At 38.7% G+C, this 24,485-nt stretch overlaps 1 protein-coding gene across 2 annotated transcripts; it reads left to right on the top strand.

Moving 5' to 3' along the window:
- Positions 1-821: 821 nt before the first annotated feature.
- Positions 822-23,151, top strand: PRPS2 (phosphoribosyl pyrophosphate synthetase 2). 2 transcript variants are annotated; one of them, XM_084226689.1, is made up of 8 exons: positions 822-981; positions 9,930-10,113; positions 12,734-12,754; positions 15,375-15,473; positions 16,523-16,647; positions 19,119-19,292; positions 22,123-22,282; positions 22,866-23,151. In XM_084226689.1, exons 1-8 carry the CDS (start codon positions 860-862, stop codon positions 22,956-22,958), a joined length of 978 nt encoding a protein of 325 aa, XP_084082815.1. In that variant the 5' UTR covers positions 822-859; the 3' UTR covers positions 22,959-23,151. The 2 variants fall into 2 exon arrangements, with proteins under 2 accessions (XP_084082815.1, XP_084082816.1); XM_084226690.1 differs by lacking the exon at positions 12,734-12,754.
- The last annotated feature ends 1,334 nt before the right edge of the window (positions 23,152-24,485 follow it).

Below are 24,485 nucleotides of genomic sequence, written 5' to 3'. Positions count from 1 at the left end.
AGGAAGTTCCTTACCAGACTTCAGGTTCAGTTGAAAAACTTACTAATTCACAATGGAGTTTATTTAGTCATGAATTATCCTATAGACAGAGCATAAATTACTGTGTGTTCCAGACCCTGTTCTTTGAAGAAAATGCATAAGACAGGAAAACTGAGGTGGTTCTGAAGTCACCTCTCCAATGCAATCTATTTATTTTTATAATACAAGTTAAAACAGCTCTTCCTGAAAGCTAAGACTTTTTTATCTTAGTCAGTTTTCAGATAGCACTTTGCTTATGAGCATATTTCTAAGCAACAATCGATAAAACCAAGCTAATGGAAAATGTGTAGCGTTTACACAGAATCGGTCACGGGTTATTTAAGGACAGCTCTGCTAAGTAAAACTAGTAAGATCTCTAACCCCACATCAACGTAGACATAGCTGTATTCGGCTTTTTTTAGGTATCGGTGTCACCTGAACCACATATCCCATAGGCAGCCGAGCCTCCGTGAGGATCTTCCTTTCGTGCCTCTCTCCAGGTGCCGGAGCGACGCGCGGGCAGAGCCCTGCCCGCCCGAGGAGCGGCCCGGCCGAACGCGGCTGGGAGGGCGCGGACCGCACCGGGCCCGAACGGGGAGGGGGAGGAGGAGGAGGAGGAGGCGGTGGCAGCCAGCCCCCCGACCGCCACCCCGCGGCCGCGAAGGGCGCCCAGCCACACCTGTGCCCCGCGGCGCCCCCGGCTCGCCCCGCCCCGGTCCCTCCCGCTCCCGGCGGGGCGGGCCCGCACGGCCGCTATTTGACCCCGCACCGCGCTCCCCGCGCTCCTCTGCCGCTCTCGCCGCAGCCCCGACCTCGCCCGCCCGCCGCGCTCGCCCCCGCCATGCCGAACATTGTGCTGTTCAGCGGCAGCTCCCACCACGACCTGTCCCAGCGGGTGGCGGACCGGCTCGGGCTGGAGCTGGGCAAGGTGGTCACCAAGAAGTTCAGCAACCAGGAGACCAGGTGCGTGCCCCTGTCCCGGCCCTCGCCGCGTGTCCCGTTCCCACGCCCCGCTGGCGTCACGGGCGCACCCCGGACACACCCCCGCGCCCGGCGGCTGCAGCGGCGGGGCCCGCCCCGCTGTCACCCGGGGCTTGCGGCCGGTCCCGCTCCGCTGTCACCCGCTCCGCTGTCACCCGGGGCTTGCGGCCGGTCCCGCTCCGCTGTCACCCGCTCCGCTGTCACCCGGGGCTGGCGGCCGGTCCCGCTCCGCTATCACTCGCTCCGCTGTCACCCGGGGCTGGCGGCCGGTCCCGCTCCGGTGTCACTCCGGGCTGGCGGCGGGTCCTGCCAGGGTGGCTGAGCCGGAGCGGGACCCGCGTACGGATGGCTCGGTGCAGGCGCAGCCGCGGGAGCCCGGCGTGGTGCCGTGTGTCCCGCCCGGCGTGGTGCCGTGTGTCCCGCCCGGCGTGGTGCCGTGTGTCCCGCCCGGCACTCGTTCCTGGTTGAGCCCCCTCCCGTTCCCCGCCTGCGGAGCACGAGCACCTCACCGCCGGTGTCTCTGCGGTCTTGTGACCGCCCAGCTCGGCAGCGCTCCCGTCGGGAGCTCCTTAGCCCCGGAGGAGGGCTGGCACGGCCCTGGCCGGGTGTAGAGCATCCTCCTCTCCTGTGTACGGGGAATGGGGTTTGCAGAGGCAAGCCCCATTCCGCGATGTCAGGTGCATCCTGCTGCTCGCAGATAATTAACTGTGCAGTTGATCAGCTTTATCTACCTAAAGATAAAAAAAGTCTTATGAACTACAGTATGTCATACAGTTTTGTAAGTAGGTCTGCATACAGGCAGGTATAAAAACAGGATGCTGGATCTGGATTAGATTTTAAAAAGCATCTAAGTCAAATTAGACTTCCAGAATTTGTTGCAACTGGTCTTTATTTTGCATTAGCAGCCAGGCGTGTGTGTGTGATGCACCCATTGCAGCTCCTGTAGGGCTCCACTCCCTAGTCCAAGACTGATGGTCATGCATGAGAGTGGTACAGGTTGTTGTGATGGCCTTGGCTTACTCCTGAAAGTGCAGTCATACCAGATTCCTAGCCAGCCAAACACTGAAAGTATCTGGTAACAGTGCAAAAAATCCTGTGTGAAACCATGAGGACAGCTTGCTCACCTGGAGTCTGTGAATGTGCTTGCCAGTGTTTTTTCTATCAATATTGCCTCTCTTTACTAGTGTGTCAGCTTTCTGACCCACCTATTTAATTTGCTCAGTTTTAATAAAGAATTTTAAACTGAGGTGACAGTGGTATGTTCACCCCATGAGCTGGTAAGACTGCAACTGCTTCTCTGTATAGGTATGTGAGTCTAGGCTGCCAGCTGATTCTGAAACACAAGTTCCTGCTGTAAATAGCTGGCTAGTCTCTGAGGTTCTTGTGTGTTTATTTTCATCTGTTCTTGTTCTGAATCTCCTGAAAAAGCATGTTTTCATTGCTTTCTTTGAAAGATTAACATGATGTGTTCTAAAATTGCTCTCTCAAAGCTTGTCCTTTTCTGTCTACATTTTTGCATTCTCAGTGCAGTTGCTCTTGTTCTAGTTATGCTCACTGGCATTACTATAAACCCTCTTCCATTGGTGTTTATGCAATCTAATGTTTGCACACTCTAACTCTTCTATTCATTCCTGATTAAATGAAAGCTTAAATCTTCTCTCAATTCTTTCCAGCCCTATACTCACTTTATTGCTCTTTGATCTCCTTTCTGCATGATAAAACTTAACTTGTGTATTTGGTTGCATGACTTCCTTGCTAACTTGTCTATTTTTTTTAATGTTTCTTCTCCAGAGACACTTATCTTAATCTGTGCTTGAAGCATAGCAAACAGCAGAACTAAATTGATTTAGATTTCATCCAAGGTAGAAATTTATCTCCACAATTTGCATATTTATAAGATAAGTTAATTATAAGATAAGTTAATTAAATTCTAGGCTTCAGGATACACCTATTTTTCCAGGTATGGAATATTCTATTTTTCCAGGTATGGAATATTCTCTCTACCATTAAAAAGAAGGTAGTGGTGACTGCAGTATCTCAGTGGTTTTGCTAATCTAGAAGTGCCAGTTTATTTTTTTAGGCAGGTAGAGATGTACACATGTGCAGAATGTATTTATTAGAAACATTATTTCTGGTTGCTTCTGTTGCAGCATGGCAAGGCTGACATTATCTTTTTTATTTATTTTATTCCCTGAACTAAAATGGTTTAATATTTTAAACCTTTAAGTGTGTGGGTTTTGTTTGGGTTTTTGTTTTGTTTTACAACTTCCTTCTTTTGAGAGTCAAATCTGAATTTCCTGTTTCCCCTTCAGCAAGTAAAGTTGTATCCACTATATAATATTTCAAGTATTTTTTTCAATATTCTTAGCAACTTACTTCAGGATGTTGATTTTCCAGTTTTCTAGACTAATGTTCTTAATAAAAAAAATCCCCAGCAAGTAAGAGAATTCCTCAACAATGTATTTGAAATTAAACTATAGGTAAAGTTGATACTTGTACAGAGGAGTTCTTTCCTGAGGCATCTGGATTTTCAGTCTTTCTATACTGTTAAACTGTGTGTGTATGTAAGCAAAAAATGACTTCTTCCTATATACAGTGACTCCAACACAGTACTTTTTAAAAATTTTTCTTCCATTTTAAAATTTATAAACAAGTGTATTGGTATTATGAAATACACTTGCAGTATTGCAGAATACTAAATCCTGATAGTTAAAAAGCTCAAAGAACCTTAAACCTTCCAGTGGCACTCCAGCAATCCCCCATGCAAACAGATAAGCCTGGGCCTGAGGGTCAAACTCTTGTTTTGTCAGATCTGTTAAGTTAGCAAGTTGCAGAGAAGATTTACCTTTTGTTCAAAACTCTGTTTTGCTACTTGCTGCATTCTCTTAAATAGAAATGATGAGTAAATTGACAGCTGTGTGCAGCCCCAGGCTTAAATCTGTGCAAGAGGTCCTAGCTGGAAGCCTTTCACTTGAGAGTTGTAATTAGTCTGGCTTGCAGAATAGAGTGGAGGGAAGAGTTATTAAATATTTTGCATTATATTTCAAGTCAAACAGGCTTTAGGTTTCAGTCCCACTTCTCAACAGCTGTAAGTGGGTTTGAGAAACTGATGCTGAGGTCAGCCGGGGTAGGACCACCACTGACAAATGCTGTGGCTAAATAGCCAGTGCCTGTATGTTTGCAGCTCCAGAACATTTAAAATGGGAAAGGCTTCTCATTTTTATCTGTACAGAGACCGGTGTATCTAGCAACAGTACCACAGTCATCATCTGATTTAGGCAATCCATATTCTTTCAGATTCTGTAGCTGGTAAATGCAAAGCCTGTGCTGAGAAAGTGGGGGAAATTGCTGCCAGACTCAATCACTGCCCCATTTTTTTCCTGCTTCCCTTTAAACTGTATGGAAATGCTTTCCTTCACCTGGCTCCTAAAGTCAGGCAGCCCTACCAAATGCAGCACCAGAGCCCCTCAATAAACTCTGGTTGTGGATGATAACTGTTGGTCTGCATAGCCTGTGTGTCAGTTAAGCGCCAGCCACAGCGGCGTGGTAGGAGCTTGGGTGGCACCACCTTATTTAGCTGGCAAAATGATAAGGACTGCAGTGGGGGCTTAGACAGTTTATCTTCTTCAAACCCCACAAACCAACTGTCATCAGCAGTTTTGAGGCTGGAGGAAGAAGAAAGAAGTCCTTAAACAGGGACAGCTGTTGCAGCCTCAGCATCATGAAACTATTTGACTGGCATTTAACAGATGCATACAGATATTAAACTCTGAAGCTTTTTGCAAAATTATCTTAAAATACACTGAGGTGGCATTTAATTAGAGTTGCTGTACAATTAAACCCCAGTGAAGATATTTTTGGTGAATCAATTGAAAAAAATATTATTAAATTTATTACTTTGTAAATAATTTTGTTTTATTACAAGGTAGGGTGTTCTTTCTTCTCTGAAGACTATTTCTTTTAACTCTGCCCTTGATATACTTGTTATTCTCAAAATGGAGAAAGTACTCTCAGATGGTATTCTTTTGCACACATTTTTCCTAGTGAAAGATGGTTAGTGCTGCCACCCATTCCTGTGAGGTTCCTGGCTTCTTGCTGTCAGATTCACTGGCTGAAGTGAGTCTTGTAGGTTTTCTTGATCCAAGAGAAAAGGAATTGAAGTCCTGCCTGGCACATGTGAATTTGAAGGCTTTGTACCCGCAGCCTTATTCAACTGCTGAAGTTGGACTGTTTCAGAAACATCAAATTAAAGTGAATGTAATTTAGCTTTTGCAGAAGGAAATACGGAATGACTACAAAGGGACATTGTCTGCTTTATGGGAAAAGCTGTGCTGTTGATATGAGAGCCATTATTTTGTGAGTAAATTAAACTTGATTTCATGGGCTGATATTTGATCTTGGAAGCTAGGAAAAAGTAGCTGATGTTTCCCTGGAGAATCCAGGATGGGTTTGCATCTCTATTTCATACAAAGTGGCAAAATGAAGTCACTTTGTTCCATGAAGAAAGTAACTGAAAAAAAATCAAGAGCAAACCTGGAAACTTGTGTCGTAGAGATTTACAATTTGTCACCTGGCTTTAAGACTTCCCTCTTAATCCCCCATCAGCATCCTTGTACTGCAGATGTCTCAGATGAGACATAACTCCATTGCATCTCGTGTAACCTGGGTCCTTTGGGTTCAGCTGGTGTGGAGCCATGAGCTGTATCACCCTCCCTGAGTAGATGGTTTGGGGTTTGCAGATCCCTAACCATGGAATGAGCAAGCTCAGGTCATAAACTGGTGTTAGAACAGCTGAAGGCAGGAGGGACTAGGGACAGATGCTGATGTGAAGTGTTTCTTCGTACTGCAGAGTTTGGTACTTAGCCTTTGAAGAGTTTTTGCACACATTCAGGCTTGTTAGACATTTGTTTCCAAATTTTTGAGGCTGCATGTTGTTAAACCCAGAACTTGCTCAAGAAAAGGTGTTTTGCTCTTGCGGTGGCAGGCTGTATGCCAGAGTGGAGAGTAACAAGATATTTCCTATCTTCTGGTGTTTACCATACCAATGCTCTGCATCAGAGCTGGGCAGTTGTTAATGGAGATACAGCAGAGGGTTGTCTTGGAACTGTTAGTCAAAGTGGAAAAGCCTAGAGCTGAGGGGACACCATGGGTGCCAGGAGATATGGGATCCATGTAGCCTTAAAACCAGCTCTGGCATTTTTATTGTTTCTTTGTTGCTTTGGGCTTTGCTGGTATTCACTTTATGATGTAACATCACATCAGATGAAATATTTGCCCAGTAAGTTGAAACTCTTGGGTTGAAAGACTTTACTCTGGGAAATGTGTTCCCAAAGGTAAGAGGTCAAACACACCCTGCCGCTCAGTGCTTGCCATTGGCTGGGTTTCAATCAGTTGCAAACTCAGCATGTGGATTTGTTTGATCACTTTTGAGATATCGATTCATTTGCACACTGTATGAGGACTCTAGACCTTCATTTTTGGCCTCTTCTCTGGGTGTTGAAAAGGCCTGAAGTACACATCTACTTTTTTAGCATCTAATTTTTTTGAGAAATCTTACTTTTTATAAGCATGGCTAGAAACTTAAACTGCTGTAATTACTTTTAAAAATACATAGAGCCCTTTTAAGTGTGTAATTTGAGCATCCTGGCTATGTATTTACATTATTTACCTTTGTAGTCTGGTTCTACATACTTAATCCCCTGTTTCCCCACAGCTGCTTGGCTTTTAGTTAGAACACACTAATTTGTAATTTCCACCACTAAGTTCAGTTGGGACTGCACTATAAATCTAGCTCAAGAGGACCTCAATCTGTGATTACTCCTGATTCTGATTTTTGCTTAATGGATGCTTCAGCCATTGAAATGTGTTTGTAATCTAAGCGGGTTTTATGCTGTATCCTGAATTCATGGTTGTTAGTCTGTCCAAGTTTCTAACCTGCTAAATGGAACACTCAAATTAGCAAGCTGAAGGCAGATATCAACACTTAAGCTTGGTATTCATCATGTCCTGTCTTATGTGTATCTTTCCCAGCTAGAGCTTTGTGCTTCTGGATGCCAAGCATCTGGCTCAGAGTTAATTACTTTTGTTTGCTATTGATTTTTGTAAATTTCCCTTTTAAACACAATTGTGTGGTGTCAGGGCTTTTAATGTACAGGTTATGTTGACTCTTCTTGAACAGAAATTTATTTAAACTGTTACCAAATAGCTGAATTTGATTAAATTGCATAAAACAAACAGAGCTTGTAATCTTGAGGCAAGAGCTTGTTTTTGCGTCCTTCCTCTATGTCCTATGTGAAATTGTTTAAATAACCTCATAAACAGTTAATAAGGTCATGATATAGATGGGGGAATTTAGTAGCAATGTTAATAAGATAACTGTCACAGAGTTTGACTGCAGTTAGCTTAGTGTTGTCTAATAGAAATTTGACATACAACATTCAAATACCTGATTCTATAGTTTATAGTCTTTTATTGGTTGCCTGAATATGAAAAAAAAAAAAAAAGGAAGGGATGGGGCAAAAAACCCACAAACCAAAACAAACCCTAACTGCTAATTCCCTGCCCTCCCTCCAGTAAAACAAAAACCAAAAAACCACCACGCAAACCCCCACCAGTGTGGTTAGTACAGGCTGTATCTGATGGAACTCTTGCAACACCACAATGACTGGTTATCTTTTACTCTTGGGCTTGGGGAAGGTGAAATAGGCAGCTCTGTGTGTATCTGTTGGTTGAGTCCGCACAATACCTCTCAATCTTTGAGAAAGTACATAAGAGATACTGATCTGTTGTACAGCTCTGTCTTGTTGACTGGGAAATGTGACTACTCACATTTCTATGTGACAAATAAGTATGCCATTCTAGCCTTAAAAACATAGCTACACGTCTTTTTCAAATGCACCAAGAGAGAAAGAAGTAGCATGTTTGTTTTCTAAGTTGTTTACAAGTTGGTGTTTATTGGTTGCCCAAGATCATAAGAAAAAAATACAATTAATGACAATGGAAAAATGGCACAGTATTAACCAGACCTATAGTTGCCTGAAAGTATGTTCCTTGACCTTCTGAAAACTGTTATTTTTTAATGATGTGCATAGAAGTGACAGTTTTTAAAAAGAGTAAAACAACTCCAAGTGTTCTTTCAGTACACAGTGAACATTAAGATTGTATACTTTCATCACTCAGCCAATTTTTTTCCTAGTGTGTAATGTTAGACTGTTAAATTAGCTGTTCATTTTTTTTTCCTTAAGTAATAAAATAATTTTTCTTTGGACATATTCCAAAGGTGTGGTATGAGACAACACTCATTATGAAGCAGGTCTGTGCAACTGCTGAGTCAGGGTGCAATCAGAATTTTTTAAAGCCTTCACAATAACCACAAAGCTATAATAATGATTGCGGCCACATCTGTAAGCTTGTGAGTAGATTCCTCACACGGAGCTGGGTTTGTGTTCACAAGGGCTCCTACTTAAGCCTGGCTAGTTTTTTCCAATCATGCATCACGCTTGGTATCTTGCTGAAAAAATGTTATGTTGACCAAAACTTGTACAGCTTCAAAAAGGGAAACAAACTAAGAAAATATTTCAGTCAAAACAGAATTCTCTGAATGGCATCATTCCATTGATCAAAAACTTAGAGAGGGAAATAACAATTTTATGACTAAAAAATTGTGTCTTTGTGGAATGATGAAAGCCTCCAAAAGGTTTCCTGGCATATCTGCAGATGATGCTGTCCCTGACCACCTCTGTCCTTCCAGAGACCTGATGTTTGCTTTCTTTTGACCTTCAGAAATCCTGCTAGTAGCGTTCTTAGGGAAAAAAAGTATCCAGTTAAGGAGAAAAATTAATACAGGATATTTATATAGTTTGTTTGGGGCTGCAGAGAACTCAAATAGGGCAGCTGAGAGCATGTACTCAACTATCTTGATAGTGATAAATCAAATGTGTCCTTATCATTAAGATGTTTAAATTCCTTTCTGCAGAAAGCTCATGAGTTACATTGCACCCTGAGAGCTGATAAACAAAACTTGTTAGGACTGTGTTTGACTAGAGCGAGCCTCAGCATTGAAGGACCCATTAGAGAAATTATTCTACCCACATCTGAGCCATTTGGATGGTTTCCAATCAGAAACTTCAGCTTATTTGTATTCAAAAAGGATACAACCTTTTAAATAAGGGTTCAATATATTCTAGCATTTAATAACTGAGACTAACATAGTAGAGCATGGATTTGCAAGGTCTGATCACTTAATTATTTAGTAAATCTGTATGTTTTGTGTACATTGTACATGGATTTAGGGAAAAACTAAGGTTTTTATGTTATATTTATGTGTAGGTTTTAGAGTAACAGGTGTGAAAAGTTAGTGTGGTTCAGCAGTAGATGTCTTCTGCTTGGATCTAGAATTGAGAAAGAATTACACATTCAACAGTTTTATTTTTCCTGTTTGCCTTTAAGTTCAATTTAATTTTTGAATTCTGTGGTGTGAGCAGTGATTGATCCCAGAATTTGTCTTGAAATCTGTGGAAGAACAAAAAAACTTAAATACATAAGAAACCAAAGCATGTCAGAGGAAATAGAACAACTGACACAAAATGAGCTGTGCCCTGGTAAGCTGCTGATTAGCAGCCTTCTTAGCTTTTCTGCAAGATTTTTGTCTTTTAAAAACACTTGAACATCATAGTGTAGATTTTATAGGTGTTGGCAGGTGCTGACCTGATGAAGACCATACTGGCTTATATTGAAATTGTCAAGGAGGCTCTTATGGAAATTGCTATAAAAATAATCCCACTCTAAATGGGAAGTTTGCAGAAGACCTACGGTAGTTTGCTAAAACACAACAGCTTTTTTTTTCTTTTTTTTCTTTTTTTCTTTTTTTTTTTTTAGTAATGCCTTTCCAGTAATTTAAGTGTTGAAATGATTATCTCCTGCTCTTTCAGTGTAGAGATTGGTGAAAGTGTGAGAGGGGAAGATGTGTATATTATCCAGAGTGGCTGTGGAGAAATAAATGACAACTTAATGGAACTGCTGATCATGATCAATGCTTGCAAGATTGCATCATCCTCCAGAGTGACTGCTGTAATTCCATGTTTTCCATATGCCAGGCAAGATAAGAAAGACAAGGTAGGTAAGAATTGTCATTTTGGAAGGCTTCTATTCACTTTGCTCACTTCAAATTTTTGGAGATTAACAACTTTCATAAACATTTAAGTGATTGTAAAGATTTGAACCCCCCCCCCCCCCCCCCCATCCTTTTCTCTTGGTAAAATGTTCAATTATTTTTTCCACAATGGAGCAAGACAATAAATTGGTTTTTTTGCTTGTGTTTTGATAATTGACATGCCTGCAGTTTGCAAAAGTAGGTACGTTCTATGTGTGTGGTCTATTGCAGAGTACTTTGCTAGCAAACTGCATTTTATGGGATTGTTTATCCTGCTTTTTCAAAGTTTTTTTTGTTTTTAAATCCCTATTAATGTGGAGAGAACACCTTTTTAAGCATTTTAATTGCATGGAATTAAATACTGAATTCAAAGTGCTAGAACAACTATGTAGGTAGGTTTTTTCCTAGATGGTTAAACAGAGAAAAATGGAAGGAACTGATAAAATCCACAATACATAACAGAAATTAACAAAAACATTATTTTATGCTGCCAGACAGATTTAAAAAAAAATTGTATCTGTAATATTTTTTTGATTTATGAAGACAAGAAATTGTATGGAAACCCCATAAATGCTCTACTGATTTTATTGCCCTTTTCCTGAATTTGGTCTGTCATTACTGATGAATATATCAGTTCAGCCAAATTGGTAGCACAATAACAAACCCTCTGTGGGAAGTGAGACTGATTTTAAAAAAGAGAAAACTGGACTTTATCTCTACTATATAGACCAAAAAAAAAAACCAACCTTTGAGAGGTTATATGAATGGTACTTTTACCTAAGCTCATTTGAAAAGAAGTAGTAAGAAATGTGAATTTGGCTTTAAAGATTGGATTGCAAAGATTGTATTTTTGGAAAATTGTCTCTCTCCTTTACTTCTTGTAAATGGCCTGCCCCCTCTCTTTCACTTTGGGCATCAACAAACCATTCTGCAAGCCTTCTGTTGGTTTTTTTATTCTTTTAAATAAGAAACCTAACAGGAATGAAGTAATGGAGAAACTAAAAATAATAGCAGTTATTACATATATGTAATAGTCAACCTGTGATATCTGAGAACAAAACCAAAAAAACTTATTTTCTGGTATATTAGTTCTTTAAGTGCAGGATCTGTAAGACCATACTACTACCATGAAAGTCTACTTGCTATGCTTCCAAAAATGGAATTAAGAAATTAAAATGTAAGGCCCTATTCTATGCCTACATCTCTTGGTAGTTAATTTTTGCTGTTTTTTGTAGTGGATGATGCTTTCCCTTGATCAGAAGGGCTGAAATACTTTTATATCAAATGACCTTGAATGGGAACCAATAAGCATTTTGTTGATAAGAAGTGAAAGCACTTGCACTTCACTATGTTTTATTTTCCCACTTCATATTGGGAAGTTCTGCTGTACCATCCTCTAAGTTTTTGGTGCGGGAAAAGGATGAGTATATGCCAAAATTTCCATGCATCTAAACTGCTGTGTCAAGGGTACCCAAATTTTGTGTGGCAGACTTCCAGACTCATTTTAACCCTGCAGAATGGTGGCACAGTGCATGCCCCCCAGGAGCATTTTGTATTTCAGAAAGGCTGTGGAAAGTGATTTTGATTAATAGAGATTTTGAGATTTTTTTTTCCATACTGTTCTCTGTGTGTCACTGAGTTCCACAACTGTAGGCATATATTTTTTGTTGCTGTTGTTGTTTGTGGGGGGTTTTTCCCCCTCTGTTTTGCAATTGAGAAAATGTTTGCCATCTTTGGAAATTAACCTTGGTAGTTGACCTCTAAGTTGCAAAATAAGCTACAATACAGCTGTCAACATTGGGCAGCTTATTGACAGGGACATCTTCCCTCCTGCTTGCATCAGATCACTTGGTCTTTGACCCATCATGAGTGCACAAGCTTTGTGTGCTGCCTGAAGTGTCAGTAAAGTGCCAGCCATTTTCTTCCTATGATCACACACAGATTTTCTTCTATGGTGGAAGACGTTGCTGTAGCTTGCTTGACTTTGAACTGAAGTAGTATAATCTTCAGTACATGGATGTCATTTTCTAGTTTGAATTTAAGTTAGTGGCTTTAATTCATTATGAACTAAATAGATGGAGTCTTTGCTGCTTAAAATAACCATGTATTTGTCATACCTCTGGCGCAGTCATGATTTCTGAGAAGAAGGAAAGTGCTCTTCATTTAGTCATGTAAGGAAAGGGCCTTGTAGTAAAAATCTTAGTCTGAGCAATCTAATCTACTCTGAAAATTTTAGCGCTAAACGTGGACTATCTTTAAATGAGAAACAGATTTTAAAAAACCACAAAGGCTTATTGCAAATGATAAAAAAGTCAGTAAATTAATTTAGATTCAGTCAAGTGCTGCCCTAAACTAGAATATTTCTTACGCACAAGCTAGCTAAACTTAAAAATAGCTCAGATGTTTCTGTGCTTTGACTATAACTGCACTTATGCATCCTCTAATTATGCCAACCTTCCAAGCTGTGGGCAGGAAGCTTTTATGTAGGATGCTACAGAGATGCCTTTGAGATAAGTTAGAAGTACAGTGACAGATGAGTTTGGTGTTCTACAGCTCATGTAACTTTGTTTTTTTGATTTGTAGAAGGGGTCCGTGGAGCGTTGGGTAGGTATAATTTTTTTTTTTTAATCTAACGCTACGCATTTCCATTAATATGGCCTTAAAGGGTGAAACTTACTGGGCTACATTATGTATAACTAGGAACATTTTCAGTTTCACTTCTTGATTTCAGTTGTGTTTCACCTAGGCCATGACAGTAATCCTGTGGAATAATTGCTACAAAAACCCCCTAGATTCTAGTTTAAAATATATTTGGATATTCAAGATAATGGCTGTCAATTTCTGAGGCTTCAAAGCAAATCTCATTTTTGAAATTATAAATTTGGGTAATGCATTAGTCAACATTCAGTATCTATACACTTCACAACTGGCTTTCTTGGAAGTGAAAGTTCAGTTCCAGTTATAAATCTTTGGGCTTTCTTTGATTTCCTTTCTTTTATTCTTTTTTTTTTGTTCTGTGTGCATGTGATGAATATTGAGCAAAACAATGTACTAAGATGCTTAAAGGCAACAGAACTTTGATCTTAATGGACCGCTTTTACTTTCAGCCATGTGTCCTTTGCACAGTTACTCTTGTGATGTTGTTTATATTAGCTTTGTGGATTCCCCCTGCCACTGGTAATTCAAGTGATTTTAACAGTTTTGTTTCTTAACATAATCTAATACTGCATTTCACACTATTAATTTTGAAACTAATCTAAAATTGCATCAAAGAATTGAACAATGAATACTGTAAATCTATGCTCTTACCTCTCTCATCAGAAGGGAATCTTACAAATGACATTATAAAGAAAATCATGAGTTCTCATTCACCTTTGTCATCCAAGTCTCTGAAGAATGAGGTCAGGTTAAATGAGATTCCCATGAAGGGAAGTGTCTAGCCTGGAAAGATAGGATAGTACAAGCAGGAGAGGAAACCTCTCATTTCAGATTTACCTGTTAGTCCAGCTTTAAACTAGAGCTTTGGAAAGAGCTGGTAAGAGAACACTGCAACAGAATGAAAAGAGTAGGCACTAATTTTTGTTTGTTAGACGTTGACAGAGATTTGAGAGTATTTTGAAGTCCAGCTTAAAAATGTCAGGTGCTAAAATGAGCTGAAGTGATCAGGAATTCAAACAGCATGAACAAAAATTTGCTACTAATAATAGAAATATCCAGAAAGCTTTGGACAACTTACAGAACTGAACTCAAATGAAGAGCATTGTTGTTCTCAGTAAGTGGAAGATGAACTGTGCTGAAGCAGTAATGATGATGAACTCTTCTGGAAGTGATATGCATCTGAATTGCAGAGATCTAGGGAAGCGCTGGCTGTTGCATCTGTTTCTTTGTGTCTTACACAGACAAAATGGTGGTGATGAAACACAACACCCAAAAGGGATGATTGCCAAAATGAAGAATTTCAGTAATGATGGTGATAAACTTGATCTGGCCATAAAACGAGACTGCACTATCTCTGTTTCTATTCTGGAACTGTGTTGTCAATCTGCAGGTTAAAACAGAGAAATGCCCAGTGTCCACCTAAACTAGGAACAGTTCTGATGAAAATATTGGCTTCTTGATAGGACACAGATGGAAAAGCATCCAGCCTAAATTGTCAGTCATTCAGCTCATTGTCACTCATGCCCTTGAGCATCAGTGGAAAGAAAACAGAGGTACTCTGTAATTGTGTGTATGGACTGGAAGGAGAGGAAGTTCCTGGGAGGTGAAATATGGCTGTTTGATAAAGAGATGTAGCAGGAGAGAAGACTGTGCCAGCAGAAAGCAGTCTGATATTGAGATGGAAACTCTGACTTGCAGTTCCGCCTTCGTGCTAATGTTATTGCCAGCTATTAGCCTTATTTAAAGATGAGCAAAAGAAAGCAGGAGGTTTTGTTTAGTGTAGAGAAAACTGTCTTAGGAAACACAAGCTTTTTACAAAGCTTAAAAAAATAAAAAAACTTTGGAGTAACTAAAAAAACCCTGAGGTATCCTCCAGTCAGAGTTTCCTTTTTTTTTACTTGTTTGTTTGTTCTGCATCCTTGATGCTTTTAAAAATCTCTTGACATTGGCGTTAACTTTGCTAATAAGATTTTTATTCTTCTTTCATTCTTTCTACTTAGGATTTCTTCATCCTCCCCTGTGCCTTTGGGGAGTTCTAGACTCCTAATTGCATCCAGGAATTAAACATAAATTTAAAAAAAAAAAAGTCAGGGTAAAAGATCCCGGCCAACAAGGATCTGCGACAAGCTTTACTGTGTTTTGAAGAAATGCTTGATACTAACATTGTTTTAAAGCAGTGTTCTCAAAAGTTGGGTTCATTTTGCTTTCCATCTTTGGGTTTTGCAATGTTTCTTAGAACAAGATAGAATTGAGTGTTTCTGTGGAGTAGAGAAGTGAAGTTAGCTGAAACTTTTAAGTAGAAGAATTGGAAAACTGTATCCCAAATTTTATCTCTAATACAAAGCATTGTTAGGCAGACTGTGCAAACTGATTTAGATCTTCCTAAATGCTTTACTGAGTTTCAAAACACTAGTAACAAGATTGACAGGCTGGTTTGACTAAAATTATGAAGCTTTGCAAATCTAGATTCCAAATATTGTAAAGGAAAAAAACCAAGAAAAATAGCTAATCTGATTCCTTGCCTCTAGTCAAAATATTTTTTAAATGTTTGTGCTTTATTTCTCAGAGCCGTGCACCAATCTCTGCAAAACTTGTTGCCAACATGCTCTCAGTTGCAGGGGCTGACCACATCATCACCATGGACCTGCATGCTTCTCAGATCCAGGTAACTGTTGGTTCTTACCTTCTCTCCTATAAGCTCTACTGAATTAATGTGACAACCTGAGAGTAATTTTCTGTGGCTTTGGTCATTATTTTGAAAGCTAGGTACAGAACTGTGAAGGTTCAGAGGAAGTCTTGCCACCTGCTTCATTAGAAACATCATTTTAGAAAGAGACCAGTCTCGATTTAATGGGGTGATTTTGCAGTTACTTCAAATATTTGTGCATTGGAGTCTTTGGTAGAATTTGCCAAGTCTAATGTAAGAGCTTCCAGAATATAAAATATACTGGCTTGGGGCAAATTCTCTTAATCTTAGCCTTGTCAGAGATTATAGTGTTGCCCTAGGTAGAGTTTTGTTGTTACAGCCAAAGGTGTAATATTTTCTTAAAAGAAGTGGAGATGAAGCCTGGCAACCCTTATCTGGCTTACTGCTGAATCCAACAAATCACAAAACCTTTTCCTCAGACACAGAGCAGACATAATTTGTCATTCTCATGTGTACCTTGTTTTAAGATAACTTATTTTTTACAGAAAACACCATATCTTTCAGTTCTGGGGCTCCATTTAATCAGAATTTCTTATTATGCTAGATGGCTGTCACATAAATAAAAAGGTCTAAACCAGATTTCTTGTTCTTACAACCTGTACCAAGATTCCATTTTAGTTTGAGTCCTCCCCATGTTGAAATACCGCTGTTAATGTCAAGCAGTTGAAATTTATGGAAGTTGAGTATTATTCACTGGATGTTTTGAGAGCTTTTCACTAGCATGAATTTACTTGAGTGCCTGAAGGTGATCATCTTTTCTGATTTTTATATCAATTGAGAACAACTGTTTCCTTTTTCACTACTCTTGGGTGATATTTTTTGAGACCTTAATGTTTATTTGACTTCAGCAGCATTTGACAGTAGTATCAAAAGCAGAATCAGACCAGTGTAAAATACTAATGAAGTTCTGTCATTCATGAAAGGCAAAGGCTTGATTCTTTCCCTTTGTCTTCATTCCAGGTAAGATACAAACACATATTTATGAAACTCTTTCTCTTTTGGACTAGGGTTTCTTTGACATTCCAGTAGATAACCTGTATGCAGAACCTGCAGTCCTGCAGTGGATTAAAGAGAACATTCCCGAGTGGAGAAACTGTATCATAGTCTCACCTGATGCAGGTGGTGCAAAAAGGTACTATACAAGCCTAAATCAATTCGATTTACATACAGTTAGTGGTTAATGATCTAGTTTGTCTAGTCTTCTATATTCCTCTATGAATTGTGCAAAATAAAGGGTACATCACTGATCCAACTGCATTGTAGAAACAGAACAACTACTTCCAATGATGTCCATGCTAAAAAAATTCAGGCGCTTTCCATACTCTAAAGAAAATATTTTTCTCTCTCCCTGGATATGGCCTCATTAGCTGAATCCCTCCACTAGAGGGAAGAGATTTTCCCTGCTGCTTGCTTCTTTAGTCAAGTTGCTGCACCTCTTCCTGCTTCGCTCTGGAACTGCCTAAGCTTCCCTTCTCTCTCAAAGCATATGGCCTATTCCCACTGTACCTGCTGGCATTTAGGTAAGAGCTTGCTTGACTCATTTCTTTTTTCTGTACATTATTGAGTTCCAGATGTAAATCTGCTGACCCCAAGTTTTGCACTATAAATACTAGAAAAAGGGAATGAAAGTTTGAGTGGCAAAAGGTAAAAATAGTTCATTGGAGGCTTTCTTCATTCACAGCATGTGTTACTCATTTAGCAGACTCTGTTTTATTTGGTATTGATTGAGCATAAACCAATGCCAAAGCTCAGAAGCAGACTGGCTGGTGAGGTCATAAAGCATGCCGTTGAGGCAAAATGCTTATTCCCAGGTTTTATTGCTCATGCTGCTGTTGCAGAGGGAACAAAGACAAATGAAGTAAGACTTTTGTAAGCCCATAGCAATTTAAATGTCTGAAATGTAGTAGCATGGGGAAAAGTGTGAAAGAGTGTCATCATTTGATTTTAATTGAAGTCCTTGAGTCTGCTGTGAGCATTCATGTTGTTATGATTTCTAGGGAAATAAGACTGAGTGGAACTCCTAATTGTTTGGGTTTTTTTAATCAAGTTAAGGATGGGAAGAACATAGAAAGCATTCTAAAAGATCACTTAGTTAAATTTCTTTGTTTGTTCCTATCAGGATACTGGTTTTTTGCATTTCATTTTTGTGTTGGTTTTGTTTTTAAAGCAAAATACAATCTTTGCTTAGAATTCAAGTCAGAAGAGAGCATTTTCCTCTACCAAATATTTTTGCATTATCAAATTAATGATACAAGTTTATTTTTCGAAGATCACTCTCACTGTATTTAATATAGAGAGTGCAGTCAATCTTTAGTATCTTTCTGTTGTAATGCAACCAACCAGTCTCTAGTGAAGTAGGGGTAGATGTTGTTTTCAGTGAATTCATAGGTTCTCCTTCACCTTCTGGAATAAAAAGTAAAGGAAATTGTTTGGCCTTTCCATTTTAAATATGCAGAACTTCAAAATAAAACTTCATTAAAAAATTAATAGAATGTGAAAATTTAACATGAATTGTCTTAAAATTTAGATCTGTAAGTATTAATTTAAAATAAATCCATTTTCTTGCACTCATTTAAGATACTTGAATTCTCTTTTGTTTCTTGCCACTGGCTTGGTTTTTCCCCAGCTTATTAGATGTTGTAACTGAAATATGGCATAGAAATTCTATTGATATCTTAATGCCTCTGAGGTATTGAGACTTGCTATGAAATTACGCTATCCATAAAAAAATGCCAATTTTTTTTTTGTTTATAATCCATTTGTTGAAATATAGTAACTAGAACTTCCATATTTAAGTGGTAAAGAAACAAAACTGTATTCTCTATTAACCATGAATGTTAATAACCTTGTAAACAACATTCTAGACACAGTCTAAAAAGGCAGGCTAAAAGGCTGCATCAGCATTCAGAAAAAAAGATGGAATTGTTTATTCCTGTCTCTTTATATCTAAGAGCTCTATTATTTTAAAGAAACTGGTAAAAAGCAATCAGAAGTCTGTAACAAGTGGTTTATTATTAAAGTTTGTTTGGCCACCAGAGGTCACCCTGAAGAGTTTTAAAATATCTTTGTCAAGCAGATGCATGCTAAGGGAATTATTAATGAAGTAAGCTACTTGATTACTAGTCAAGTACTGTGAAAAGAATTATTAATCACTATTAACTTGTTTGGGTTTTTTTTCTCCCTTGGCTTGGTTTCAAGCCATGCAATGGTATTTTCCAGTTAGAGTGTTAAAGTGCACATTCCCGTAGGCTTAGAATTTACTTCCCCCTACTTTAAATTACCTAGTGTGACTGGTATTGCAGCAGCTTAATAAAAGCTTCTGAATAGCTGAAATGTTTTCAAAGCCAGGCACTTAATGACAGAAAACCAAAGTCAACTCAATTAAAAAAAACAATTTTTGGGGTATAGCTTAAGACACTCTGGTTCATAATTAGCAATGAATTAAGATTGCTTCTACCTGTCTCATTCCTTGCAAAAGATTTTGCTGTAGTAATTTGAAAGCCAGAAGACAAAAATTGTGCTTTGTGACAAAAACATTTGTATGACTTTTTTTTTCTTTTAAAATGGTTCTCTAAATGTGGTGTGTTTCTTCCTGTAACTTAGGGTTACTTCAATTGCTGACAGACTGAATGTGGAATTTGCTCTCATTCATAAGGAAAGAAAGAAGGCAAATGAAGTGGACAGAATGGTCTTGGTTGGTGATGTGAAAGACAGAGTGGCAATTCTTGTTGATGATATGGCTGACACATGTGGCACAATATGTCATGCAGCAGACAAGTAAGTGTTATTATGGTCTGTCTTGCTGTAGTGTTCTCCCTCCTGCACAACTGATGAATACAGTTGTCCTCAAACCTATAACCCAACCTGACCTCTGTAGTATGAAGTCATTCTGAGCCTTGAATTGATAGGTCACAGTTCTGTGATCTATCAGCTGTGTCCTTCTTTAGAACATGAAATTGAGGAAATATTTACAGAAATATATGATCTGTACCTAGGAAGAGCACAGAATAAATAAAATGTCATAACTTGGAAAGGGCTTGGGACATCTAGTGCACTTTACAGTTCCAAGGCAGAAACAGCTCAAAAATCATTCCCTCCTTGAACCTCATCATGGAGCCTTTCCACTCTCCTTAGGCAATCTTTAACAAAGCTTTACTGGATTTAACACTGTAAAGTGTTTTCACCATAGTGTCCAATGCAAATGTAATATTAATTTTTACTGTACATCTTAAACATAAAACTACTTGTCCTTTTAATCTGGGGATGTGAGCATAAGTTTTCCTGTCTTCTGCCTGAAAGTAGGTCGAAGAGTTCTCATTTCGCTCTTGACTTGAGTAACTTGAGTTTTTCAGTCTTTCCACAAGGTTTGTAGACTTCTGCTCAATTACGACGCCTTCTCAATTCCTTCCAGCTGTTCTGCTTCTTGAAGAGGAGCTTGTGAATGTAGACCCACTATCCTAACTAAGGCTCTAGCAGTAGAACTAAGGCTCAAGCTAAGTAGAAAGGATTATTTATGGTTTTCCAGGTGCCTTTATGCTGGTTCTTTTCAGGTACTAGTAAGTTTGGCTCATGTTCATCTGGTTCTCAACCAGCACCCCCAGGTCCTTTTCCAGCAGACAGCTTTTCAGCCTCTTCCCTGAGCCTGTAGCACTTCATGGGGTTGTTGTGACCCAAGTACAGACCTAGGACTTGGCCTTATTGAACCTCATACAAATGGCCTCAGCCCATTGATCCAGCCTGTCCAGATCCCTCTGCAGAGCCTTCCTGCCCTCAGGCAGATCAGCACTCCAACCCAACTTGGTGCTACCTGCAAACCTAACTGAGGGTGCCCCCACTCTGCTTCTCCAGATTCCTGATGAAGATGTCAAATGGCTTTGACCCTAGGGGGAACCCCACTAGTGACTGGCTGCCAGCTGGATATAATTCCATTCACTACCACTTTCTGGGCTCAGCCATCCAACCAGTTTTTTTACCCAGTGAAAAGTATACCTGTCCAAGCTACACAATGCAAATTTCCACAGGGGAATGCTGTGGGAAATGGTATGAAAGCAACAAGTGAGTTAGACATTGTTATTGGTGGTTTGAAGTAAAGTTAATCTCATGAGTTTACAGTCTTTAGTTGCAGACTTGCTGTTTGTACCTACATAAAGGATGTCAAAAATTCACATATAGTCTTGTGTTTCTTACAATTTTCATGGAAACTTGATGAAATTTTGTGGAGATGTTGTGTAGTTGTTTGCTATCTGCATTCTAATCTACATCATACCTCAAAGTATTCTTTTAGGCTGTGCCCTTTGCAGATCAAAATCAGAAATTGCCTAGCTAACATTTTTTTAATACTCTTGTGAATAGAGGAAGTTAATTCCAGTCAAAAACCTTTATTTCTTTCCTATTTTGAAAGAAGCCCTCTTTATTTATCTACAGTACATTTCTTGTGATGAAATAAACCAAATTCTAAACCTGTCAATCACCTTCAATGTATCTGCAGTGTTCACTAAGAAAGATGCTTTTGCTTCAGTGATGCTGCCTTGTGTTGTCTTCTTGGCATGAACTAGTGCTTTTCATTGATGTCAAATCCAGGTGGGATGCACTTTGTGTATAATAAGACTCATGCACCAAAATACTCCCTAGAACTCTTTTTGTCCATGCAACCTAGATGCATATCAAGCAGATGAACTAAAGAACATATTTTCAGATACAACAAATGAACTCGCTCAAGTACAAACTCAAGTACACACACTTGGTACACACTCACCCTGTTGTAATGGATACACCTTCTAGGCTGCATGTAGTAAATGTAGTGCTGAAAATGACCAGAAAACTTAAATTCTATTAAATCATTCAAAATGAGATTATGCTTCTGTGGTTTTGTCTCTTTTTTTTCCCTCTCTTATGCTTCCTCCTGTGCCTTTGTGATGATCTGATAAAATGTCATTCCTCAGGGCCTCGGTTTCTAAGGCTAGAGAAGCAAGTAGGACATAGCTGAGCATCTAGAGGCATTGTGGCCATTAGAAGCTAAATTAGGATATTTTGACTCATTCACAAGGTGTTCTACTTCTTTGATTTATACTTTTTTTCCTCCTTATGCATCACTTCACTGAGTGCTTAGCTCAGCAGCATGTCTTCCCACAACCTTGCAGTAAGCTAGGGTTTTAATCATTAACATTTCTTCTTCCTCAGAATCTCCTTCCAAGCAGAACTGTTTGAATTGCAAATGAAAATAAAGGTGGACAATAATGGAGGCACAATAGAGTTGTGAATACTGCCATCCAACCTATTTAATTTTTTGCCTGGTTAAGATAGAAAGCTTGTACTGGAGTTCATTTTTATGTTGCGCTGGTATTGTCAAAAGTGCAGCACACTAGATTAGTATCACTGCTGCAAATAACTTTTTAATTTAATTATAATTTTTGTTGGGGATTTTTCTGAGACAATCAAACTTCTTCGGGTTATACAAATATTGCAATTATTTTGCAGATATTTTATATTTCTTTAAAAAGGTGCTTCCTTTGTAAGTAAAATGTATTTTAGATATTTGTATCTGGCTTCATCTATAGCCATGTATGTACACATGCATCACAGCATGCTATTTTTGTGTGTTCTACAGGTTAATGTCTGCTGGAGCTACTAAAGTTTATGCCATTCTGACTCATGGCATCTTTTCTGGTCCTGCCCTCTCTCGGATTAATAATGCATCGTTTGAGGCTGTTGTGGTAACCAACACAATCCCCCAAGAGGAGAAAATGAAACATTGCCCAAAAATACAGGTACAGTGGTGTTATGTCATTTATTTAGACTCAGTATTTGTACTTGACTGCTTACTGGTGCTAGAATTTGTGCCTTGAGACAAAATTAATATTCTTAAATACATTGTTTGCAAAACTTTTTGCTAAAACATGCTTAAGAACTGTTTAAGGGGGTTCAGGTAATAGATAATAGGGCACTTCAAAATATTTGGTACTAGATTTTTTAAAAGCTTAACATTTGGTATTTATTGAAACAGGGCAAGCACTTAAAAAGGTGTACTTCCCTTAAATTGTGTTTGTCAAGCAGACACTGCCATCTGATGGCAAGAATAGTGGGGCTTTTTGACAACATGCCCTTTGTCAGAAGTACTCAACAATATGACTCTTCAGTGATCCTAGTCAATGCATTCCTACTCAATTTTTGAGTTCTTATTTGGTATTATTTCAGTTCTTATGTATATATTCAATGCCTAAGCTTTAATGTTTTCTTACTTTCTAGGAAAAACTACAAAGGTAGATGGAATGTTTGTTTAAATGGTTCTAAACTGCATAGTTTATTGCTCTTGGTATGCCATCAAATTTTTCTTCTCAATTTTTCTTTCAGTTTATTGACATTTCCATGATCCTGGCAGAGGCAATTCGAAGAACACACAATGGTGAATCAGTGTCTTACCTGTTCAGCCACGTCCCCTTGTAACTGCAGGGGATTACACTGCATCTTTGCAAAGGTCTCTTAAGCTAGCACTGTTTTTAACTATGCACATCAACCATGAGAAATTATCTTTGTACAATTTGAAAGCTTGTATGTTTAATTATCATATTTGTCTTGTAATTACCATTTGTTCTTTGTAAATGGGCAATAAATCTCCATCTTGCAGAAACCTTAAGAATTCTCTTGAGAGTCTGGATGTCCTATGTGTTGTGCAAGTTCTTCTATGTGCCTGTTCTCACATTTGGCTAACCCCTGTGTCAGAGCCATTTTTCTATACAGAACTACCAACAGTTCACAGAAGTTAACAGGATGTACACATGTAAGGTCATTCTCTGTGTTAAGCTAAATGCTACAGACCTGAGTCTCTTGTATCTATTAATCTGTTGGGCAAACAGCTGGGGTTTTTTGTTTATGTTTAAGTACCATGAGCAGTATTTTGTAAGTCCTAACAATATGTAAAGGTCAAGTTAATTTTGAGGAACTGTTGACATATACATATATGACCTGTTTGGTACACTTAATGTTCACTTTTTTTCCCCACGAGATATTTGGGGCAACTGTTTACTTTTGTAAAGCTCTCATCACATTAAATTGTTTGCTTAAAATCTATTCTGTAAAGTTGCTATCTTGTAAGATTGATGTTGTTATTCCCAATATTATTAATATCATGTCTAAACAATGACCAAGCTTTAATCGTGAGCAGTTTGGTGTAAATTTCATTTTTTTCTCTGTAGTTTTAGACATTCCCTGATTGGGATGATACAAAAAATTTTATAAAAGCTTTCCTATTCATATTGTAAAGATTTATTGTGCCAAGTCCAAACAGAAAATGAAACACACTTACACAGACTGGTCTGTGCAATGATGGAAAAGTATCTGAAAATACAGGGGTTTTCAAACTGCACAGTCAATGGATCTTCTCCAAATTCCTGTTACAAAATACTTGACTGTGCTGTGAGTGAACTAGGGTACAGTAACTAATCTTGAATGCTTTAACATTAGAGAATTAAAATAATTATGAAAACAATTTTTCCTGTTGTATTATGGGACAGTTTTTGGTTAAATATGGGTAATGCAGTCAGTAATGGATTGGGGGGGGGCGGGGGGGGGGGGAGTTGGGATTGCAATTTTGTAATTAGGTCTTTGAATCCTATAATGAACTGTTTTCAGTCTTTCTGTTAGAAGAGTAATGTGTATTAAAATACTATCCCTGCACCTAGATCACAGGAATTCAAGTTTCCTACCTGAAATTGCAGTTTTTAATTACCAAAGCATTGCCATACTTGAGAGGTGCTTCCTTGCTATAGCGCTGCATAAAAAAAACCCCTTATTTCATCCAATCTTGCTTATATGGGGATGTAATTATAAAAATATAATGATGTATTATAAAGTGAATTTTTCCATTCCAATTAAGACAGACTTCAGAAAGGATTTTTTTTTTTTCCTCTGAAAATAAATCTTATTGGTCTTTATTTTTTCCCCCAGTAATTTTCTATTGCTTCTGTCAAATTC

The sequence above is a fragment of the Fringilla coelebs genome, assembly GCF_963513975.1.
Source record: "Fringilla coelebs genome assembly, chromosome: 2".
NCBI lineage: Eukaryota > Metazoa > Chordata > Aves > Passeriformes > Fringillidae > Fringilla > Fringilla coelebs.
This window is presented reverse-complemented; position numbering and strand designations above follow the sequence as displayed.